We start from the raw sequence: 25,139 nt of genomic DNA on the forward strand, positions 1-25,139 counted from the left end.
TTTTTTTTTTTGAGTGGATGAATCTAAATGATTCATTTCCTAAAGTTCTAGTCAGAAGTTTTCCTCCAGTGATAACATTTTATTAGGTGTGTAGACTAATCTTAATTAAGAACAAAGGCAGGGAGTACAATGTTTTGAAAATCACTTCAATAATTAGAAGTATTCTTTAAAAGCATGAACCTCGTGTAAATAGAAAACAAATTTTAGACCCTCAATTTTTCCTTTTGAAGTAACATCCTTCATCCAGTGTCTAAGTGTATATACTAAGTATGTGCCTTTGAGAGGACTTTGCCGTGTTTGTGCAGAAGGCACTCTTGTGTTCACATCCTTAGCTCCGTGCATTCTTCTTTCTTTAGGAATAGTGTGCCCGTAGCTGACCTTTGAGATAGTGTTTACACACCCTCCATGTCTTGGTTCTCCTATGGGCTAGAGGGTAGTACTAGCAGAAGATGAGAATTGATGATGCTTGAACTAAAATAGGATCTGCTTGCCAGCCCTTGGCAAATTCCCTGGTATTTTGGGTAGGGTGGGTTCTTTGACTACAACCAACAGAAACTAAGTTAAGTAAGTTATCCAGATAACTAATCAAGAACAAGAAATTTATTGGAAATCTATGGATAGGCTCAGAGAATCAACAGAAAAACCAACCAAACTACCATTCCTTGGTGAAAGACAGTAGCTAGGGAAGCTCTCGAGATTTTGGTAGGCTTGGTATATCTAGAAAATTCTTTAAGTTAATTCTCTGAGTATGAGCTCCAAAAGTTGTTGGTCTTAGTGTCACTGCACAAGTTTTTGTTTGTTTGTTTTGGTGAGGAGGATTGTCCCTGGGCCAACATCTGTGCCAGTGTTTCTCTATTTTGTATGTAGGATGGCGCCACAGCGTGGCTTGCTGAGCGTTGTGAAGGTCCACGCCCAGGATCCAAACCCGCAAACCCCGGGCTGCGGAAGTGGAGCACGTGAACTTAACGACTACACCACCGGGCTACACCACCGGGCTGGCTCCTTTGCACAAGTTTGAGATTCCAGGGAGAGAGTTATTATTCTAACTATGGTCACCGTCACCTTTGAATCAGGGTAGGAAATGGCACCCTTGAATGCTTGTCCCCCAGGACCACATCGAAAGGGTGTGGGAGGTGGATTCCTGTTAACTGAAAGAATGAGGTATTGATGCTGGGCAGGCAAAAAGCCCCAAGCTGTCCCCACCACCTAGTAATTAGTGGACGTCCCTTGTGCTTTGTGGGAACATAAACAACATGTCTGAAGTCTGGCATGCTTTTCCTCCTCTTGACTAGTTCTCGTGTTGGGAGGATTTCAGTGACATAAATCACTAACAATTCTTACACAAGTTAACTTACATGGGGAGATGGTTATCACTTTTTCATTGATTTTAGGTAGATAAACAAAGAAATCTTGTGTGGAGCAAACATGAGAATGGAATTACTTAAATCTTCTTGAAGGGAGTGGTGGTGGCCTGCTGGCATTGCTGCTCCCCGTGAGCCTCCTAGTCTAAGGACCTATGTCTGAAGGGCTGTCACTTGGAGAACTTTAATGAGCCCTCATTACACTGAAACTTGTAGTCTACGAGAGGAGAAACTGGCTTATGATTGATACTGGAAATCATAAGTGGTGATGGATCAGAATTGGAGTTGACACTAATTCACCTCACTCTGGAGCAAAAGTCAAGATTATATACAAAATCCAGTAGTTTCATTTTTCATGTGTAAGGATAATCTAATCATTTCTCTTAAGGCTGTAGCACTTTAAAAAGGAGGGAAAAATAAAATTTTTGCCATCTGACATGTTGAGATTGCTTTTATCCTAAAATGGAGGCTCATTAAATTCTCAAATTATCAGATAATGTTGACAGAAACTCTGGTTTGAGATTTTATTATAAAATTTATTTTAATTAAAAAGTCGTTCCTATGTTCATGTGCCTCCTGCATACCCCATCATATTGTTTTAAAAATGTATGTGTGCTTGAATCACATGATGCAGTTTAAAAATGTTTGCTTATAGATGGGGCTGGCTTGGTGGTGTAATAGTTGGGTTCATGCACTCCGCTTTGGCGGCCTAGGGTTCAAGGGTTCAGATCCTGGGTACAGACCTACACATCACTCGTCAAGCCATTCTGTGGTGGCATCTCACATACAAAATAGAGAGAGATTGGCACAGATGTTAGTTCATTGACAATCTTCCTTAAACAAAAAGAGAAAGATTGGCAATAGATGTTAGGTCAGGGTCAATCTTCCTCACCAAAAAAAAAAAAAAGTAAGCTCATAGACAGCCCAGAAAAATGTTAATGGTTGCTAAGTTATAAAAATGCTTTAAAGCTATTTTAAGTTTTTAATCTTAGGCCTTATTTTAAATTATTTGTTTATATGGATAAAAACTATCTCCCAATTTATGATTTTGTGTAATCTCATTTAATTCTCACAAAACCAAATGAGCCTGCATTACCTTCTTTTACAGGTGAGAAAGTGGCGGTTAAATAACTTTCCTAAGGTCACATAGGTAGTGTATTGTAGAGTTCTTATCAAAGACATGCCCTTAACTACTGTCCTATACTACGTATGTTAATGTTGCTAGCCCTGTCTATCATTTTGACAGGAAGCATTGGGACATTTCTTTTCCCAGAACCTATCTGTTTACTCCCACTTCCCTGACAACTTCTTTGTGTTCAGAAACTGTTCAGATGTGTTGTATTCTTCATCATCTTGTGCTTCTGTTTGCTGTGAACGTGGCAACAGCTCCTATATTGCAGCAGTGTGCCTTGCGAAGCCTTTTGTCCTTTATGTCTTAGAGCAGCCCGACAGCCTTTCATGTTGAATTCAGCGAGATTGCTTTTCATTTAACAAAGCTGAGTGTTGCTTTCCAGGTGAAAAATAATTAAATGCTTTTAAAGATGTATTTGATTAACAGGAAGCTGATCTGTGTAAATTCATTATAATTGTAATGATGCCATAGCCTTGTCTTTTGTTATTAACCAGGTAATTGACCAGGAGTTTGGAAGCTTATTGTAACTGACAGTTAGTGGTTTGACCTTGGATGCTGTCTAGAAGGGAAACATGCACAATGCATGTAAATGCAGTTGGTTCATTGAGCTGCATGTGTTGTTGGAGCATCTGATTTGGGGTTCTTATTTTTTACTCTTCTGTTACTTCTTTGCTGAAATTGGTATACTCGAAGTGAGTGTTATACCAATTTCTCATACTAAAAGCATGCAGCCAAACACACATGTTGTCTGTGTCCATGAATAATTATATCAGACATGAAACCTCGGCACGTTGAAGACATATAGTCAAGTAAACAAGTGCCAAAATTAAATGAATCTTATTTTTAAATCCCATATGAAGGAGAGTTAAACAACTTTTGGTAGAGAAGTCATAAAGGGAAAAAATAGGGGCGTATTTGATAGGTTAAGAGAGAATTTGTCCCCTCCTATTCTGATTTGTTCAAGACAGTTCAGAGCACATGGTATTTTAAATATTTGGGGATAAGAGCCTCTAATGTTGGTGAGTTTGGTTACACGATGGGATTGTGGGAGTGAAACGTGGAGGGGAAGGGGGATAATAATGGTAACAAACAGCGGTTCCTGGGTGTAGGCTGTCTTCCCTCCCACACGCTTTGTGCTAGTGGTATAGTCAGCCCTGCTAGAATGTGACATAGGCATTCCTAAAATCACCATACTGTGCAAAATCATGTGATAAAAACCACAGAGCTTATGGGACAGATAGTGTGAGGAGCAAAACACTCAAAAACTTTGTCAGTGGCACATTTTAAAAAAAACGATCGGAACCTAATAAAAAGGTAGCAGCTTTACACATGTTAAATGGTTAAGAAATACATGAGTACTACAATGAATATGGCACTTTACCTTCAAAAAGTCCTGCACCTTGCTTGTGGAAGTGGTTGTCAGAAGGATTGTAGCTTGTGAATTATTGTTGAGTGGTGGAAGGAGGGTTATCCAGAATTGGGCAGCAAGTCGTACCTGCAGATGTGGACAGGTGTGTCTCATAATGTATTCTGTGAACTGTGGTCGCTGGTCGATGTTTTCAGGGTACAGATGGGTACATTTTATGAATTTCTATGCACTTGTTTCAGCTGGGTGCAGGTTTCTGCATTCACATAGTGCTTCTTGCTGATGAAATTGCACATAATCACATGTGAAATTTGCGTTATGCTTAAGTTGTTCCCTGGTAGATTAATTGCATTTAAACAAATTTGCTTTTTTCTGAACAAGCACTGTAGCAGGACTGACCAGACTAATTAACTTATACTTCCTTGATATATTTCATGTCTCTGTGCTAACAGCATATACATGCTGTTTCTTCTCTCTAAAACACCTTTCCTTCTTTTACCCACTATCTATCTTTCAAAGCCCGATGTGGATGAGGAACCTCCCCTAAGGTATTCTCCAAATTGGATTGACTTAACATTTTCGCTGTTGGCACATATTTGTACATTATTTGCCCATTTCCAAAAAGCGTCAGGTTTAGATGACATAAGACACAAGTTAGTAGTGAAGGGGGGGGACAACCAAATGGCTGAGTAACTCTCAACAGAACAAAGCATATCCATTTATTAGGTGAAATTAAGGTTTTCTTTTTGGCTCGGATGGGATTTTGCACAGGGAACGGTAAGTCCGAATGGGGTTTTACGACAAGGTGAAGATGATTCCTATGTAGCAGAGACCTAAAAGGCCTCTAATAGTATGAAGATGCATTTCTGCAAAAGTCTTTCTTCAAAGGCAAAGTGATAGGTTCTGACCTTGCAGCTTTTGGAGATTTGGGAAGACACAGGGCTAAGAGTTGGGACAGTGGTCCTTTATGCCAGTAATTCTTAAAAGGTGGAAAAGATGTTTTTGTGTCCCTGGGCTTCCCTCTCGGGTTAAACCTTACCCTGCAGGATAGGATCTGGGGGTGAAAGAATGCCAAGCAGGGCACCCTTTACATCCTGCCCTCCACCTCTTCCCCTTTTCAGTCCTTGCCAGCCAGTTGGAGAAAGCATGGGGGCTTTTGTTTCTCAACTTCTTGCTTTGTATCGAATATATTCCAAAATGAGGAAAATGACATTGGATTATTGTTACTTTTGGGGGTTTTTTTTTTGAGAAAGATTAGCCCTGAGCTAACATCCGCCGCCAACCTCCTCTTTTTGCTGAGGAAGATTGGCCCTGAGCTAACATCTGTGCCCATCTTCCTCTACTTTATATGTGGGACGCCTACCACAGCATGGCTTGATAAGCCCTGCCTAGATCCACACCTGGAATCCAAACTGGCAAGCCTTGTGCTGCCGAAGCACAGTGTGCTAACTTAACCGCTGTGCCACGGGGCTGGCTCCTACATTTTTGTTTTTAACTTGACTTTATAAACGGATTTGTTGTTGTTCTTTTTAGCTGTGACTGTGATAACAATTACCAGAAGAAGTTGGGTATTTGAAGGTGAGGTTGTGATGCTGTCAGGGCCCTGCCCACATGCCAGGTCCTTAGTGCATTCTGACAGACTTGTAGCCTCCAGCGCCTGCACTTCTTTGCCTGAGTGCCTTCTCTGGCCCCTGATGCCCACTTTGCCTGCTATGCCAAGTCACAAGTGACAGGGAGTTGAGGCAGACCCCTAACACTTTGAGGGATAGAACTGGGGTATATTGGTACTTGCTCCCAGAGTTCCCAGTAAGCTTAAGCTCCCATAAGTCACCTATAGTGATAACTTGATTGCCATTTTTGGCTGCATTGCCTTTCCTCTCTTGTGTCCCCACTCCCCTACCAGTGTATTGGTCACCTCTCAAATAAATTACTTGCACAGAAACCTTTGTCTCAGAGTCTGCTTCTGGGAGAAGTCCAAACTAAAACAGTAATGCACGATAATACCAACAACAAATTCATCAATAATATGCTAATTGAATCCTCATACCAACGCATTTTACAGATGGGGAAACTGAGACATGGAGTGATGGAGTCATTTGCCCAAGGTAACTAACAAAACTAATAGACCAGCCAAGTGTTCTGATGCAAGTCAGCCATCTTAACCATCACTCGGCACTGGAATTTCTCTCTCTCTTTTGTGGTTTCACATCAAAACTACTGAAAGGATTTCCACTAAACCGGGCAGTTATATTTGGAATGGTCAGACGTAAAATATAAGCTATGGGTTGTGTGCGAAATTCACTTTGGTGACCTCTGGTGGTGAGAGTGCCCCATGTGACTTCCCATCTGTGGAGAAGGACATACTTATTAAGCACCTTGGACAGAGAAAGCTGGGGATGAAATTTGAACATCCCCAGAAAGTCTCAAGGGCTGAATCTCTGTTGAGCTACAATTTACATGCGCAACTCTGTCAAGCATGCTTCAGAAATGGATAGCAGGACAGTTAGGTGATTTTCTTGGCAAGCGCTGTGGAGACCAGTAGTAGATAACATGGAACTAATTTGTCTTCACAGGATTGTGAGAATTAAATGAAACAAATTATACATAACTATTTTGTGAACTATAAATAATTGCATAAATATTAGTTATTATTGGGGAAGGTATGTAAATGTTATAAGACCTTGACTCCTAGGCTGAAAAGCTTGAAGTTGATCAGATGATGGTGATGATAAAGATTTAATATCAGCTAATGCTTATATAGTGCTTATTATGTTTCAGGCATTGTTCTACATGTTTTGTGTATATTAATTCATCAACAACTCCATGCAGGAGGTCTTGTTATTATTTAGTGTATGTTTTATAAATGAGGAAACGTAGGCATAGATTGATTGAGAACTTGCCTAAGGTCATACAATTCTAAGCAATTGAGTCAGGATTTGAACCCAGGCCATTGTATTCCATTCTATTAACCATGACACTATTCAGTCCTAGGATGATGAAGTATAGAAAGCCGTTATAGGTAAGAAGACGCAATGGATTGGGGGCAGGGGATAACATGGTGAAATTGAATTTTAAGCAAACTGAGTCAGATATTATATAAGGGGCTTGGGGGAAGTGTTTCAGGTGATAAGGCCCTGACCTTTGGAAGGGTCTGTCACCACATAGCATTTGCCCTTATTAATGGTTGCTTATTTGTCTGGAACATTCTGTTACTTCTTATGTCGTTTTCGTGGTCTTAAATTCTAACTCCTCAGAAGTCAGGTTTTCTGCCTTCCGTATGATTGGCATTGATGCTTAAGGAAGGTTATTATAAAAGACAGTTGGACGTTGTTCCACTAAGGTATGGGAAATTGTGTATTTGTTTTTATTTGGAGAGATGGTATATGAAGGGAAAAAGGAAGGAGGAGCTCTTGTTTCTTAAAACCTTCTGTCTGGTAGCTTAAAATAAGAAAGATTTAGCCAGTTATCATTAGGGAGATCATCTAATGGTAGAATAGGGCCAGATGAGCCAATTTCTTATGCGGTTGTAGTGATGAAATGTTTGAGGTTGGAGAAACATCATGTAAATGAAAGTCTCAGCAGCCCTCAAAAGGGGAAAATGCTCTCAATTCCCAATTTCTTCCGGAACATAGTCCAAGTTGTAGATATTTCCATGAATAGATATTGGAATGTAATTACTGAGAGTGTCACAATATTCATAAAGAGTAGATTCCCATTACCTTCTTGGTATAATTTGATTACAGTTTTCATTTTTTATTCATGAAGTCAGTTTTCATTCATTTGATTGTCTTCATTTCTTTGTATCTCTCTGCCTTTAATGTCAAATAAGAAAACAGAGAGCCCTACTCTGATTCTCTTTGATTTTATCATTAATGTAGCTCAGGAAGCCATTTAACAGATTTATATGGTCAGAAGAATTTGTCGTTTATGTGCAGCTTGTCATCAAATGACGGTGGTACTCTCACAAAGATTCTACACTGTACCCCCAGGACTCCCCTTTTACTAATCAGCTCAGGTAGATATGCATTCTGGTAAATTGAGCACAGTGTAATGATGTGAAGCCATACCATCTTCTATTACATTTAATATTTAAATATTAAGTTTTAAAAGTGTAATTTTCATATTATTCATACAGCTGTGTATTGCATTTAACAGCTATGTGTTGTGTAAGCTATATATGCTTTTTGAAATGCATTCATGTATTTGAAAAGAGGAAACAAATTACTTGCAAGTATTCAGTTAATAAATTTTCCTTTTTCACTAATTGCAAATACATGTTATACTATACCATTTTCTTATTTTCAAAAATATCTTGAAAATCTGCATTTTGTAATTGTGTTCTCTTGGGGCATAAGGAAGCTAATACCTTTTAGGAAAAACAAAATTATGCTAAGAAGTTTAATTGGAAGAACAAGTAAGTTTATTGTTATTGTGCTGGGCTAAAAAGTTGGCCCTATAGTAACAAGTAGAGAAAACAGTTTCTTATGTTTGGATTAAAAAAGTCATGAATGATAAGATTCCTCAGAGACTTACAGGAGAGAAGAAATGGTCCAGTTCAGTTCGTTCCTAGAAAAAGTAGACTGTACTGAAACAGAATCAGAGAGAAAAAAATGCATCTAGTATCTTGTGTATGTTTTGACCAAGTTAGTATGGTATTTATGAAGCACTAATTTGTTGTCCAACTCTTATAATTTACAAAGCAGAGGAGGTTTTTATGTTTAGCTTAAACAATCAGATGTTCCCATAGCAGTTTTGCTTTGTTTGAAGCAATAAAGCGTACTAACCCTCTATTTCTTTCAAAATGATTTTACTGTATTTATAGTCAAATGTGTTGGCCTGAGCCGCTGCCCCTGCTGTTGAGCTACATTGGCATTCACTTTCAGCACATCACATTGCAGGGCACGGTGAGGCTAAAATCCTTTCAGTTTAACCAGGATGATCTCTTTGTGGCTTTGACTTTTTTCCTGAAGCTTTCTTTTGACCTGAGCTTGTTAAATGATTTCTTGTAAAGAGAGAGTGGGAGTGTATGTGTGTTTGTCTGTGTGGTTAGTGTACCTGTGAATATGTGTTAATATTACGTTTTAAGCAATGAAAATTTAAGCATTTGTTCAACATCGTTAGTCATTAGGGAAATGTAGATCGGTACACCTTCACATCCACTAGGATGGCTATAGTAAAAAAGATGGATAAAAACAAGTGTTGTTGAGGATGTGGAGAAATTGGAACCCTCATACACTGCTGGAGGGAATGTAAAATGGTGCAGAAATTTGGAAGACAGTCTGGCAGTTCCTCAAAAAGTTAAACATAGAGTTACCATGTGACCCAGCAGTTTTACTCCTAGGTATATGCCCTAGAGAACTGAAAACGTATGTTCCTACAAAAAAAAAAATTGCCCCTGAATGTTCATAGTAGCATTATTCATTATAGCCAAAAAGGGGTAATAGCCAGAATGTCCAGCAGCTGATGAATTGATTAGCACAATGTGATATATCTATACAATGAATTATTATTCAGCCATAAAAAGGAGCTAAGTGTTGATACTTGCTACAACATAGATGAACCTTGACATCATTATTCTAAGTGAAAGAAGCCAGACACGACAGGCTACATATTGTATGACTCCATTTGTATGAAGTGTTCAGAATAGGCAAATCTAAAGAGAGAATACATTAGTGACTGCCAGGCACTGGAGGGAGGGGAGATCAGAGAGTGACTGCTAATTGGTACAGGGTTTCATTTTGGGGTAATGAAAATGTTCTGGAATTAGATAGTGGTGATGATTTAACAACCTTGTGAATATTCTAAAAACTACTAAATTGTACACTTTATGAGAGTGAATTTTATGTTTGTGAATTATATCTCCATTTCAAAAAACCAAAGCTTAAGCATCTGGAAAGTCAGGCATCAGCAAAGTACTGAACCTGACTGATAGTAGGCCTTTGATAAATACTTGCCAGATGACTTGAATAAACCTACATTCTCTCCTATGATATTTTTAGAGAATATACTTAATATATATAGAACTGCTAAAAGAAATTTAGCAAAGGCATGAAAACAGTAGCAATGACATGGCATTAATCTCCCTCAAATATGTAGCAATAAACTTTTTCTTGAGTCTTAAAGAAAAACCTCACAATTTAAAATGATCTCAGTGAATAATTTTAAGATTTCTTGCACTTTTAATGACATGGAAGACTGTTTTCAGAATAGCATGCGATTACTCCCATTAAGATTGTAGTTTCTTTCTTTCTTGTGAAATCAATTTGGTTACTATCAGATTCCAAATTGGGAATATAATTTATAACTGGTGTATATTCTTGCAATGTAATGGTCTGAATTCTTCTTGAACATTTAAACTGAAAATTGAGATATATACCTCTGTGGTAAATGATAATGATGAAGTATTTTCTGCTTTGTAAGTAGAAATGAAAATCATTGTAATTAGTTTCTTCTCCCTTATTATAAAACTCCATTCTCTCCCCCATGAGACACTTTGGTTTCCCAAGTTATGAGTTCAGTTTCTTTTGTTTTTCTAGCCACTTAGTTTTTCTTATTACATACCTGTTTAATTTTTAATTTCTCATTAAAAGTAAATATGGCTAATTTTCCTATCAATATTTCAAAAAGTCTTCCATTTTTCTCTGTCAGAACCTTGATATAGTGCTGTCTGGTGTGTATTACTACATAATTAAAATGCCATTTTCTTTTGCAAATAGTTCTGGCAACGCAACCTATTAATACAATCTAAATGGATCAGAGGTTTATTTCTGTAAAGTTGAGATAAATGGTATAAACAGTGTTCTAGAACTAAAAATGGTAAGTGGAATAATATGTATATTGCTATGGGGAAGGTTGTTACGGTTGCAGGACAGTTACTTAGAGATGAACATATTGTAGGTATTCAGAGCTTTTCAGTCAATCCCATTTATTGTATAATGTAGATACATTAAAAAACACTCATCTTGAGTCACTGGGAAAATACTTCTTAAGTACTTACTATAAGTCAGTCGCTGTGCTAGGCTCTGGGTGTTCAGTGGTGAGCAAAATGGACAAGGTAATTCTGCCCTCAGCCATTTATGCTGTTATCATGGAGCTTGTAATGTGGGAGCACCTGTGTGGCTGGACCATAGTGACCACGGCAGAGACCAATGTGAGGTGAGACCAGAGAGGTGGACAGGGCACTGGTAATTGCAAGCATTTAGTTATGGTAAAGGGTTTTTGGACTTTACTCCAGCTGTAATGATAAGCCATTGAAGGCTTACTGCAAGGGAATCCAACTTCACTTTTATAAAGATTAACCTAAGCAGCGGTGGACAGTGGTTGGTGGGTATAAGAGGAGAAGAGAGAATCCAGTTAGGGAGTTTGTTGTAATCAAGGTAAGTTATGATGGTGGCTGAGGCCAGAGTAGTGGCCCTAGAGCTAGAAAGAAGAAGACTGATAACAAACTGGAAAAAGAATTAACAAAACCTGATGGGTGGGATTTTGGTCTAGTGGGGTGACAAGGGTGAAGGACGTGTCAAGGACGTTTTCTGCATCTCTGACTTGAACAGCTGGGTAGCTGGAGATTCCGTGTCCTGAGAGGGGGAACATAAGAGGAGGAGCAGAACTAGAAGGGACAGTCCAGCGTTCAGTGTGGGGCATGCTGAGTGGGGGTAGGATGTGTTTATGAGGCGGAGGAGTGCAGGGACTAGCCTGTTCTTCTTTGAGCTGTGATAACTGCTTTCTAGTCTGGTTACAAGTTAGAGTAAATAAATCACTTCCAAAACCAAACATGTTATACTGATTTTCAGTTCATGGAGAAGTAGCCATAATTGATCATACTTCTGTGGTCTCTCTTACAGCTCAGCAGTCTAAAAGTTTCTGTGTATTTGGTGGGCAGGACAAAACAATATTCATCTTATAGTCACTGCTTGCTTATTGTGTTCTCTTTGGTGTTCCTAGCGCTGTGCCTGCCTGGCCCACAAGGTCAAATTACAAAGCTGATGTTCACATGGACCAGGTGGATTTTTTAAGTTACATTGCTACAGACTGCATCCCTCACCTTGAGTGGCTGACTTGATAACTTAGTAGGAAGGAAACTGGGCTAGAGTTGGTATGAAATAGTGCCCATTTGTCTTTGCTACTTAAGACTCAAAACTTATGTTCTACCTACATCTGTGCACCAGTGGCCTTTGTTTGCAAAAGTGAAGAACAACAGAGATTCTGCACTTCTCACGTTGGCCATGGTTATATCTGCCTTCGCATTAAGTATACATTTGTTGAGAATTTGAGCCACGTCATTTTATTCATCTTTTGACTTTCTGTAGCCAATATTATTATTTCCATCAATAAATAGAAATGAGCCATTTAGGGGCTGGGATTGTAAGTGTTTTGTTCTTTGATTTATCTCTAAAGCCTGGCACAGGGACTGGCATGCATTTGGCACTTGATATTTGTTAAATAAACAAGTGAAAGAAGGAATGGCTGAATAGTCAGTCTGTGAGATGAGGGACAATTCAGTCTTCAGAAGCCAAGAGGTCAGGCAGACTCTGTTCTTCCTATAAGATTATGTCCCTGAAGGCTACTGAGAAATCAAGGCTGAACAACATAAATTTGGGAATCATCCTGATGAGAAGAATTATGGAGACCGTGAGGGTGGAATTCCATGAGTAAGTGAAAAAGAGCGTAAGGATAGATGAAAAGTGAAAAGCAGAGGAAAGGAGATTGAAGGAGGGGGTGAAGCCACAGGACAGCACCGTGTCCCAGCGAAGCAGAGCAGTCAGCAGTGGGAGAGAGAGCTGAGAGGTGAGAGCAGGCAGGCAAATGGAAAGGGACCTTTGGGTTTGGACAGAAGTCAAGGAAGTGCAATATGAGCCAGGGTACACAGTGTGAACTTAGACTGGGGAAATTCCGCTATCCTTTTGTTTATACTCTTCATCACTAATGATTCCAATCGAGGGGGAACGTTTTCTTAAGCAAAGGCGTAGTTAGTTTTGATTTTCTGCTGTGCATGGCCTGGCGTCCTAGGACACTGTACTGATACTGAAGGGTTTAGTTTGTGATTTCATGTAAACTGATTATTCTTTTGCTCCTATTATAGGCAATCATGTTTGCTATACATGATTATTTAAGAGAATTGCAAGAAAGTCATAGTAGTTGGAGAATTGAAAACTGACTTGAACGGCAATGTGAAAAAGAGAGACCATTTTTCCAAAATTACTTGGGAGCTTTTCAGTTGAAATTTCATTAAATTCTCTAGTTTCTGAGAATGCTACAGAGCTGCAATAATAAGCCCACGGCAATATAGAAACTTGTTTGTGCTAATAGTGAGGAAATATATACAGACACCCATATATGTATGTATAATTCTTTCTTGACCCTTTCTTCTGGGTGTGATGTTGATCAGAATCCATATGGGAGGATGAGGAGTACCTTTGAGCCCTATTAAGATGCTACCATTTGCGAAGGATTTTTCAGATAAGTGAGATTACCTAATAGTTATGAAAAAAGTAGCTACCATTTATTCAGCATCTCCTTTATTTCAGACATGTTACAGTAATCCTGGGAAGGAGGTATTATTCCTAATTTAAAGTGAAGAAGTTGAATTTCAGACAGTTTAAGTAATTTGCCTAGATCACAGGACTGGTAAGTAGGAAAATTCTGCCCTTTTTTACTCCAAAGCCCACGTACTTTCAAATGTGCTGTCTGAATGAGAAGGTTTAGGGTATCAGAGTGAGTTACCTGTTTGGATGGGAGCCATGACAGCACCACAGAGGAGACAGAACCACTAGATGTACACTTTTTCAGCGTCCTGTCCCCCAATCTGCCTGCTTATCCATATCTGCACCTGACATTTTTCTTCTTCCTTCACGTTATGATGGAAAGGCTCTTCCCTCTAAGGACGTCATTCTTTTTGTTTATATCTTGCATCTTTACTCTCTGGCTTTTTCTCCCTCTCTTTCTTTACTAGCACCTTCCCATGAGCATAAACCAGTCCCTCACCAAAGCACATGCTTTCTGTATTGGTTAGCAATTGCTGCGTAACAAAACACTCCAAAACTTGGTGAAGTAAAGTATCATTTATTTAGCTCACTGTTCTTGGGTCAACAAATTAGGCTGGGCTCAGCTGGACTCACTCATGCATCTGTGAGCTGCTGGTGAGTTAGACAGCTTTGCTTCTGGGGCATTAGCCAGCCAGTGGCCAGGACCATCAGTATGACTGGAGCATGTGTCTTTCATCCGGTAGGCTGGCCAGGACTTGTGCACATGGTTGCTTGGGAAGGTTTTAAGAGAGAGCAAAAGACTGCAAATCATCTTGAGGCCTAGATTCAAAACTCCTATAGCGTGCCTTCCTCTGCATTTTTCAGCCAAAGCAAGCCACAGGGCCAGCTGAGCCTCAGGGCGTGGAGAAGCAGACTGCTGAACCTGGAACTCTTCTTTGTCTCTAACTCCAATTTCACCCTTTAAGATCATAGTCATATTACCCCCTGAGGCTGAATTGTGTGCCTCTGTCACTGCATTTAGAATATTGTGTGGCAGTTGTTGGTTTACTTCTTACTAGAAAGTGAGCTCCTTAAACACAGACTGCGTTTCAATCCAGGATTTGGCACATAGTAGATATCTTATAAAAGCTGAAGTTTTTGTTAAAGTAAAGCATTCCAGCATTTGATATCTGGCAACGTGGAAGAGAAGATAATATATACTTGCATTTTAAAACTTGCTTGTTGATGTTTAAAAACTTTGAAGCAGACTATTTAATATATCAAAATCAAATATTTCTTTAAAAAAATGAAGGGGATAGAGAATCCTGACCAGTAGTCTGAGTAGAAATCATTATTACATATTTGCACACTATCTTTGTAAGTTTTTTATTAGGTTACAAGTTTGTTTATAAGGAAGACGAGTCATATTTTCATGGCATATTTGTCAGAGAAAGCATACCCATCCATTAACTGGTTCATTGGGATTTGGAATAAAATTTCTGTTTTAGAATGTAAAATTAAGGAAGGATGTCAGCCCGTGTCCTGGATCTTAAAAGACACTGAAAATAAGTGTTTCTGTTAGAGGAGGTGGGATATACATAATGTAAACTCATCTTTAAGTGAGTGTGTCTTATCACTGTGTTAATTTAATCTTAATTGCTGGAGTTTCATGTGCATTTTATTTTATGTTTTAGGTTCAGCAGTCTGTAAACCTCCCTAGATTCCTAAAACCTGACCACGTTTTCCTCTCACTGGGTTGATATCTAACCATGCAGCGGAGATCAAGAGGAATTAATACTGGGCTTATTCTGCTCCTTTCTCAAATCTTCCATGTTGGGATCAACAATATTCCACCTGTCACCCTAGCAACTTTGGCTCTCAACATCTGGCTCTTCTTGAATCCTCTGAAGTCGCTGTATAACTCCTGCCTTAGCGTGGAGAAGTGTTACCAGCAAAAAGACTGGCAGCGCTTACTGCTCTCCCCGTTCCACCATGCAGACGACTGGCATTTGTATTTCAATATGGCATCCATGCTATGGAAAGGAATAAATCTGGAAAGAAGACTAGGAAGTAAATGGTTTGCCTACATCATCATCACATTCTCCCTACTCACTGGGGTGGTGTACCTGTTCTTGGAATTTGCTCTTGCAGAATTTATGGATGAACCTGACTTCAGAAGGAACTGTGCTGTAGGTTTCTCAGGTAAGGCGGCATGCTGAAGACAGTAATGGAGGTGTAGCCACTGTCATCTTATGAAGAATGGGTCCCTAGTTGGTGAGGGAACCGAATTCTGAGTGGTTAAGGGCTGCTGGGGCTTGGATTTTGGAGAGGAGGCCGATTGGAGTACAGGGGGGACGTAAATTTTGCTGTTCCACATTATGGAGCATCATTCACCCTTGGACAGTTTAGACTAGGGTCTGCTCAAAGGTAGTTTTGTAGGAGATGTAGTACTGGGAAAGATGCACAAGCTCCATCATGGTAGGGCTGCAGAGAGACCCACAGGTGTATTTGTGATGGGGAATTCTCTAACAAGATGAGTATGCCTGTCAATAACTTCATTAAAATAAATGCACCACACCCTCCTGTGGCATGCTCACCATGTTTTAGGAGCTGTGATCATCATTCTACATAGCTCATGCTATTTAATTCATATAACAGGTCCGTAGGGAGGGGACATTGTCTTGATTTTGTAGATGATGAGGAAGCTAAGACTCAAAGAGGTAAGGCAACTTACTGAAGGTTACACATCGAGTAAGTGGTCGAGCTGGGCCTTGTGCCCAGTCTATATAACTTTAACCACGTGTTGCATTGTCTCTCACTGTTCCCCATCACTAGTTCTTTTTTACATATGTCTCATAGGACTGAAATTGCCATCAGGACTTAAACTAGGTGTTTGAAAAATTAGAATGTGAAGAGGATGAGGGAAATAGTCCTGAAATAGAAGGAAATCTAACCCTTTCCTCAACTTTCCCTGTCATCCCTGTAAAATGCATCCTCATACATATGATCATGGGAGAAGAAAGGAAATATGCCCTGTCTTCAACATGTATTTCCATAGAGGGTAGAAAAATACACAGTACTGGTATTTATTTTATTGAGTTAAAAACCATATAGCATAAAATTAACAATTCTGAAGTGTCCAATTCAGTGGCATTTACTACCATTGCTGGTGTTTTATTCCCATGTTATATGTTATATATTTAATAGCATAAAAGTCAGTTTGAACTTCTGTGTTAAGAAACATCAAAGGAATGTTTGGCTTGAACATTGTTTTTGTACCGAATGCTGGGTTGACTTGTTGTAAGGAATAGAGTATGTTTCAAAGCAAAAACTTGGATGTGGTCAAAGAATCATTTTCACTTTCAATTAGTTTTCTTTGCAAATGTTGATTATCTCCACATTTGGGTTGTTGACATTTGTACGCTCTTTATTCTCTTCTAGGAGTTTTGTTTGCTTTGAAAGTTCTTAACAACCATTATTGCCCTGGAGGCTTTGTCAACGTTTTGGGCTTTCCTGTACCCAACAAATTTGCTTGTTGGGCAGAACTTGTGGCTATTCATTTCATCTCGCCAGGGTAAGTGTTTACTCTCAGGGAATACAAATGAAGAACCTGATGTTCCGTGGAGAAAGATTGCAATAATAACGAGGTAGCCAATTGTTTTTTACAGTGAAGTTTATTCTTTAACTATAAGCACAGAACCGAGCTTAATGGTTTTAGTGTCAGATGTTCCTGAGTTTGAATCCTGTCAGCTACATATTTGTGTGATTTTGATGTACTTGTCTTATCTGAGTTTCAGTTCCTCACCTTTCAAGTAGAAATAAGAGAACCTGACATACAGATTTGAGGATCAATATTAACCAGCTTATCAATTAATTAATTCTGATAACAACAATCCAAAGAGGCACATGGAAACCGCTTAATTATTAAGATAAAAAATCACAAGGTATATTGGTCCAAGGCTTTAAATTTAGCCGTGAATTATCTTGGTAGTAGAACTCTTTAAACAAAAACTCTTTACTCACAACCTCGATATACAAAGTGGATTGAGTCTGAACTGTTTTGGGTTGAGAGGAAGCATGGGACCCCATTCCTTTCGCCTTAGCTCCATTTCACTGTGGTTGCCTTAGAGGCACCCCCACAGAACCCTAGGGCCCCAAGGAACACAGTGTGAGAACCACTTATCTAGATAACTCCTTTCCTTTACAGATGAGGACAACAATTCAGGAGGTTAGGGGACTGACCAAAATAGCTCTCGTGATAGATGCTAGACTAGTAAGGATTTGGGCCTCCTGACTCTTGGTCTGGTGCTCCTGCCTGGGCTGCTGTGCTTTCCTACTTTGGTTCCTTTCTCTGTTTTCTGTTTAGAAAAAGGAAGGTGAGTTGTGTTATCTTCCCACTTCTGCCAGCTTCACTTCTCATAATCTTATAATGCAACTGGAAGCACATGATTTGTTATTTTTACTGTGGGGACCTGGACACCGTTTGGAGAAGAAGGATATTCAGGAAGATTCAGGAAGAAGTAAGGAGGATTTTTTTTGCTGCTGTTCTTTTCAGACAGGAGTTTTTATTTCACTTTTGGTTTGGGTGACTGTGTTGGGTGTCGTACTTCATTTGCGAATATTCTCCTTGGGCTGTATGTCAACCCAGTAACCTTGAGGCCTTCTTTGATGCTAATTTCCCATCATGGGCAGCCATTGCCAGCTGGTCTCTAAAAGGCACTCATGTGGCCACTGAACACCACTCATTTGCAAATGTATTGTTATCTTGTGACAGTTCCACGAAGAAAGCCTAACAAAATCTTCAAAGTTTTCTTTGAAAAAGGGTCCAGTAATGTCTGTCCCTTATCTGAACAGCCCTCTCTATACCTTGTCACTCACAGCTCCCTGACTTGGTCCTCTGTGTAGATGAGGGACGCTTGTGTGTGCTGGCAACACCCAACATTCATATGAAAATCACTCCCTCTGGTACTTGAACTTTTATCCTATAATGAGTCCATTGAATAGCAGTGCCTTTAATATTCTCATGCAACTACTTCTGAAGACTTTCATCAAGCATTTTATTTTTTGTAGGGTGCCCCCCTTTACATGGCAAAGGCATGGTTGCATTTTTATGTAATATACTTATTCTGCCTGGAGGGACCTACAAATTAAATAAAGTTTCTTATCTTTGAAAGAATAAATCTCTTGGTTTTTAAGATTTGAGTGCTTTGAATGATAAACTTCTAATATCCAACCATCTACTTATGCATGTGTCCAAATAAAGACCCAGTGAAACACTGGTCCAGGAAACCTAAGAAGTGAGTGCCTCTTTGAGATGGATCTTGGAAGAATGGGAGAAACCGGAGCTCTCTTTGCTCTGCATTGTTATTCTCCTGGTGGTTGTCAATTAGAATTTTCATTGGGAAAACACTGTAAATCTTTAGAACAAAGCCTGCTTTATTGTCAGACTTAATGAGCTGCCCTTTGGGAGAAAAAAATGTCTGCCAAGCAAACATTTGGTGGACCTCTGTGTTTTATGAAAGCCATGGAATTAGCAATTTCCCCTAGTTACGGAGTTTTATGGAGGGAAGCCACTCCAAACAGCCAGCCGTTAGGCATTGTGAGGGGTGTGGACTTGACCCGCAGAGTAAAGTAATCACACTTATTTGCTGCTCCTTTTACTTTGCACGGTACTCGTGTGCACTTTGTTTCAGTGATTGCTTTGCCTTGCATGGGTTTGTCATTTCCCTGCATGTCCTGGGACCCTGGAAGGTGATTGGATTTGAAGAAGTGTCCCTGCACCTAAGGTGGCACAGGAAGGATGTGCGCAGGCTACTTCGGGAGGCCACCTCCTCATAGACTGGGCTCTTCTCTTCATGGAAGGAAGGGGGATCTGATGTCAAGTGTTTTTCTACCCTGAATTATGAACCTCTGCAGATTCTCATATGAGCCTGAGGCTATTTAGTCCCAAAACTGAAGCTCAGAGAAATGAACGTTACCCAGAGTAAGACAGCCACTCGATGACCACGCTAGAGGACAGTGGTCACGTGGGAAAGTGACCTGGGCTCATGCTACCTGTAGGCCCTCAGGCAAATCACACAGCCTCTCTGAGCCTCATTTTCCTTATCCGTAAAATGGGAATATTACTTACCTTCTCTGTTTCATGTCAATGTTAAGGACTCAAAATGTAATCCATGTGAAGATGCTTTATAAACGATCAAGTACTTAGCTCATTATTTTTATTATGAGATAAATCATTGGAAGTGTATAATGTCCTGAACGTGTGATTTCTTTTTCTTCCTAAAATGAATAAAATAAATCAGCTTTTATTTAATTTTGTTTGCTTGAGTTCTCTCTATCTCCTGCCCCTTGTTCCTACTTGACTTTTTCATCCTGAATGACAGCAGTCTAAAAATTCCTGTGAGCTACTCTTGAACACAAATTAAGCAGACGACAACGGCACTTGGGTCCTAGGAGATTCTTGAGTGCAATACAGCGGTTCTGAGAACGTTAGCCCCTCAGCTTTGCATGCTGCTTTATTACTAATGTCTGAGGAGAGTAATTACTTTGACCTTACTAAAAACTTCTTGATGAGATTGACTAAATGAGAGAAAAATAGATTTAGTGTATTTTTCACTTTTACCAATTTTTTAATTGTAAAAATTTTCAAACGTAAAGAAACGTTGCTGAATCATTTGAAAGTAAGTTCAAACTTCATGATAACTTTACCCCTAAAAGCTTCAGTGTGCATCTCCTAGAAATACAGATATTCTTTTACATAACCACATTACTGCTGTCATACAGAGAAAATTAACAGTAAATCCCCAGTGTTGTCTAGTAATTGGTCCATGTTAAGATTTCCTCAGTTTTCCAAATGTCTTTTGTAACTGGTATTTTGGGGAGGAGGGATGAGAGAGGACCAGGATACAGTCAAGGTTCACACAGTGCATTTGATCATTATATTTCTTTGTTTCCTTTTACTCTAAGGCAGTCCTTCTACCTTTTTATCTTTCCGCGACAGTGAAAAATAAATGTCATGGAAAAACTGTGAAGAGACTCTTGTTATGTAGACTGTCCCATGTTCTCGATTTCTCTGCTTGTTTCCTTATAGGGTTATTTAACTTGTCCCTCTTGACTCTGCATTTCTGTAAACTGGAAGTGAGGTCTAAAGGCTTAATTACATTCAGATTAAACTAGTTTTTTTGGCAAGAATACTTCATAGATGCTGTACGCTCCGCATTGCATCACATCAGGAAGGACATAATGCCAGACTGTCCCTCCCTTAGAAATTCTAAGTTTAATTACTTGACTAAGGTAGTCTCTACTGTAAGGGTACATCTGTTCCTTTGCATTTGGCGAGCAATCTATGGCGTAGTATTTGGACGTCATGCAGATAGCTTGTTTCCAATAACCATTCACCTTATAAGGGATTAGTAAATATCGATGGTGGTCCTTGTCTGCATTGGTGATTTCCAGGGGCATTGTGAAGGATGGTTTTCTGATTCTGTGGTTCCTTCTACATGTATTAGATGGGGTTAATCCAGGGTGGAGGTTGGGAATTGAGGAAGATGAGTGTCTTGTCAAGGGCAGATCTTAGTTTTGTGGACTTGAAGCTTATTCAGTTTTGAGGGTCCTTTTTAAGGAAAAAAAAAGGGAAACAAAAGTAGAAATTTTAAATGAGAAAAGAAAGTACAACAATTTACACATTTTTAAGAGCTGACAAATACTATAAACATTATAAAATCCATAAAAATAACATATTATATGAACTCCGTGGTACGCTTCTATATTTTTCCACACAGGTTTTGCTGCATTCTTTGTGATCTCTTCTTCATATTACAATAATTCAGCAATAGCATTTTTGTAGAGAGAACAGCATGGTGCATCAAAATTAATTTTTTATTATTGAAAGTTTAAAAGAGCTTCTTTCACAACATATTGGGTACATTTTTAGAATTGTTGTCTGATTTGGGAAAACCTCTATCAAAGTGTCTTTGCATAAAAAGCTGTAAAATTTCAGGGCTTTTCAAGTTTTCTTGTGTGGTGACTGATATCAAATGTTCTTTGAGTTGATTTGATTGTCGTCAATGATCTTTAGTGGCATAGTGTGAGATTTATGTTTTCTTCACTGATATCAATCCTTTGTGCTGAATCAGCAGGAAATTTAACTACTTTTCTAATGTTCTTATAATTCACTCTGTGATTCACTCCCTTTCATTAATTGGATTACCAGAAATCCAAGAACCTGTTCATTACTCTGTTTATAGCTTTTGCTATGATTTAAGAATATTTTTGTTTGAAAGCTATAAACATAAGAATTCTGATAAAAGTTTATTTTGCAGGATTCTCAAAAAAAAGGAAAGCAGATTGTGTATTTATAATTGCATACATTGCACTATTGAGTATATTCTTGACGGGAGAACTTCTGTTTACTTTCTGTTTTCACTATGTATCAATGAGAACTGAATCCTCTACTTACAGTTTTACATGCTTGGTCATTAGAAGAATTTTGCAGGCACTTGGTTCTGACTCCAGCGCGATGACTATACTGTCTAAGCCTTAGGACGCTTGAGAGTGCTACTCTTGTGCCTCCTGTTACAGTCCTGGTTCAGGTTGCATAGTGGGTATTAAGAGTATTTCTGGAAGCCATTTGTATACTGCAGTGTCTAGTAGTGACTTGACTGCCACTAGTAGTGACTTGACTATGCACTGAAATGACCGTGAGCCATATAAATACCCTACTGGGCCCAAACTAAATGTGTCTTCAACTCAGCTTCCCTTTAGTTGAATCCCAAAAATGTCTTTGGCCACTCCAGTGCCGCCTGCTACAGGAGGAAGTATGACAGAGAGGAAGTTGGAATGAAAAGAGATAGTTTTAACCAATAAAGTTAAGATAGCTCACTTTCACAAACTTTACAAAAACATATAACCATGTGAACATGTTGCTGGGACCCCTCCCGTGACTCTAAAGTACCTCTGACAGGTGAGGGGCCTGATGTTTCATGAGTTTCTCGTCAAATTCACCTGTAGCTTCTGTTGAGAGGGTTGTCCCGATAATGACTATAGGGAAGGGAAAGAAATGAAACAAAGAGGCCTAGAGATGGTGGGCAAATGGAGGGATTAAGAGAGAGAAGATTCTGTCAAGTTTGAAAACTGAGAGAGCCATGAGAATAGGAATTGGTGGTCAGAGGACAGGATTTGTTTTACTGGTGACATGGTCCAGAGCATGTCTGTGGTGATATGAGACTGAGGAATGGCGGAAGCGAAGGTCACTGGAGTCAAGGAGTTAAGAGGTTGTGAGGTTTAGGAGTTGGATGGATTATCTGCATGGGCAGTGAAATTGCCCAGGATGATTGTAGGAGGTAGGGTAGAGATGAAGACTGAGCTTATTCCAGAGTCCTCCTTGAGTGTTAGGAAATGATACTAGAGGCAGATAGCAGAGAGCATCTATTAGTTTCTCATTGCTGCTGTAACAAATTACCATAAACTTGGTGACTTAAAACAACACAAATCTTTTCTTTCACAATTTTAAGCTAAATGTCCAAAATCTGTATCACTGAGTTGAAATCAAGCTGTTAACAGGAGTGGGCTCCTTCTGGAGGCTCTGGGGGGAAATCCATTGCTTACCTCTTCCACCTTTTGGTGGCTGCCAATATTCCTTGGCTTGTGGCCGCATCACCCCAGGGTCTCCGAGGTCACATTGCCTTCTCCTGTCTGTGTCAGATCTTCCTCTGCCTCCTTCTTATCAGGACACTAGTGATTACAGTTAGGATTTACCTTGGTAATCCAGGATGATTGCCCCATCTCAAGATCCTGAACTTAACCACACTTGTAAAGTCCTCGCCATATAAGGTAAACCGGTTCCAGAGATTAGGATGTGGATACCTTTTTTTTTTTTTTTAATATTTTATTTTTTTTCTTTTTCTCCACAAAGCCCCCCGGTACATAGTTGTATATTTTTTGTTGTGGGTCCTTCTAGTTGTGGCATGTGGGACGCTGCCTCAGCGTGGTTTGATGAGCAGTACCATGTCCGCGCACAGGATTCGAACCAACGAAACACTGGGCTGTCTGCAGCAGAGCGCGCGAACTTAACCACTCGGCCACGGGGCCAGCCCCATAGATGTGGATACCTTTTGAGGGGTCATTATTCCGCCTGCCGCACCATCAAAGATGGGTAGGAGATGGTGAAAACGCAAACTCAAAATACCAACCGTGTGTGTCAGGGCCTTTGGGATGGCATCTCCCGTCCCTCTCCCTGGTAGCATGCCCTTTATTCTTTTCTCCTTGTGAAATCTTGGTTATCATTCAAAACCCTAACCAAATAATATCTGTTCTGTCTTTCTTCCCCTAATTCCTCCAGGCAGAGTTAATTACTTTATTGCCTTTGCTCCCATAGTTATTGTAGATTTCTCTACCAGAAGCACTTTCTCCATCATAGTTTATGTGTTTTTTTGACTCCCACTCTAGGCTAGGAGCTTCTTGAGACTAGGGACTGTTTCTTAGTCATCTTTGTATCCTTCTTTTTTTTTTTTTTTAAGATTTTATTTTTCCTTTTTCTCCCCAAAGCCCCCTGGTACATAGTTGTATATTTTTAGTTGTGGGTCCTTCTAGTTGTGGCATGTGGGACACCGCCTCAGCATGGCCTGATGAACGGTGCCATGTCTGCGCCCAGGATCCTAACCAGCGAAACCCTGGGACGCCAAAGCTTAGCTCGTGAACTTAACCACTCGGCCACCGTGCTGGCCCCTCATCTTTGTATCTTAATCATCAGCCTGACACATAGTCGGTACTTAGTAAATATTTATGGTTGAACGAGCTTTCATAAGTTAAAGAATATCAGCATGGTGGTTAATTCTGTGTGTCAGCTTGATTGAGCCATGAGATGCCCAGATATCTGGTTAAACATTTTTTCTGGATATGTCTGTGAGGATATTTCCAGAAGAGATTATCCTTTGACTTGGTGACCTGAGTAAAGAAGATTGCCCTCCTTGTTGTGGATGGGCATCCTCCAATCCATTGAGGGACTAAATAGAACAAAAAGGCAGAAGGAGATTGAATTCTCTGCCTAACTATTTGGGCTGAGACACCAGCTTTTGCAAAACTCTTTGATAGCTGAGAATAGAAAAAAACCAACTGACTCCCAGATTTACTTCTCTAGTTAATCTGTTGAGATAATATCGTTTTGGTTGAAAGGCAGTTTGGGAGAGAATATCCTTTTGGTTGAAAGGAAATTTGGTCTCACACAGAAGTGTACTTGGAAATGGTAGAAGGGAGTTTTTTAATATCCTTTTCAGATAATTGTGGATGTTCTTTGTACTACACCAAAACTCAGCAAGTGGTAGTTTCTTAAAGGTTAGTTCCAATGTGGAATCTGAAACCATATCAATGGATCCTTCTGTACTCTGTTAAAATCCATTGATCTGTCTTAAACTTTGAATGGATTTTTTACCCATATGTGATTTTCTGATATCCTATATTGGTTATTTGGAAATATTGGTTCACTGATTATGCAGACCTTGTAAATACTGACAAATTTAATTATACAATATCAAAATATCACATTTATTAATATCACCACAAATATCAGAAAAGTCTTGAAGTATTGGGAAGCTGTCAAGCTCACTGTGGCTGATAGTAGTTTTCCAAAATTCTCATTTTCCCTTAAAAGCTCAGATCTTGTCATTGACAATAAATATCATGAGTTGTTTTTTTTGAAGGCTCATTTTGTTCATTTTTGAGAAAATGTGTTCCATTTTTTATTTATTTAACCGTAGTCTGTCAGTTTTTCTTTCAAGTAAACATGAGGGGATTATCCACGAAAACAGCATTCATCTCACCGC

The 25,139-nt window shown here is 39.4% G+C and overlaps 1 protein-coding gene across 14 annotated transcripts in view; it reads left to right on the top strand.

Annotated features, from left to right (window-relative positions):
* The window catches only part of RHBDD1 (rhomboid domain containing 1), a 150,896-nt gene that overhangs the window by 38,496 nt on the left and 87,261 nt on the right, over positions 1 to 25,139 (top strand). For 7 of the 14 annotated variants that reach the window (XR_011539813.1, XR_011539811.1, XM_070618485.1 and 4 more), the window contains 2 exons: positions 15,015 to 15,522; positions 16,762 to 16,894. Coding sequence is in view for 11 of the 14 variants with exons in the window: in XM_070618485.1 (XP_070474586.1) it covers positions 15,090 to 15,522; positions 16,762 to 16,894 (566 nt within the window). In the remaining 3 variants the exon portion in view is untranslated. Of the gene's footprint in view, positions 1 to 867; positions 1,075 to 5,798; positions 5,965 to 13,383; positions 13,484 to 15,014; positions 15,523 to 16,761; positions 16,895 to 25,139 lie in introns of those variants that run through there. The other 7 variants (XR_011539812.1, XM_070618478.1, XM_070618487.1 and 4 more) reach the window with 4 other exon arrangements.

The sequence above is a fragment of the Equus przewalskii genome, chromosome 5 (assembly GCF_037783145.1).
Source record: "Equus przewalskii isolate Varuska chromosome 5, EquPr2, whole genome shotgun sequence".
Taxonomy (NCBI): Eukaryota; Metazoa; Chordata; class Mammalia; order Perissodactyla; family Equidae; genus Equus; species Equus przewalskii.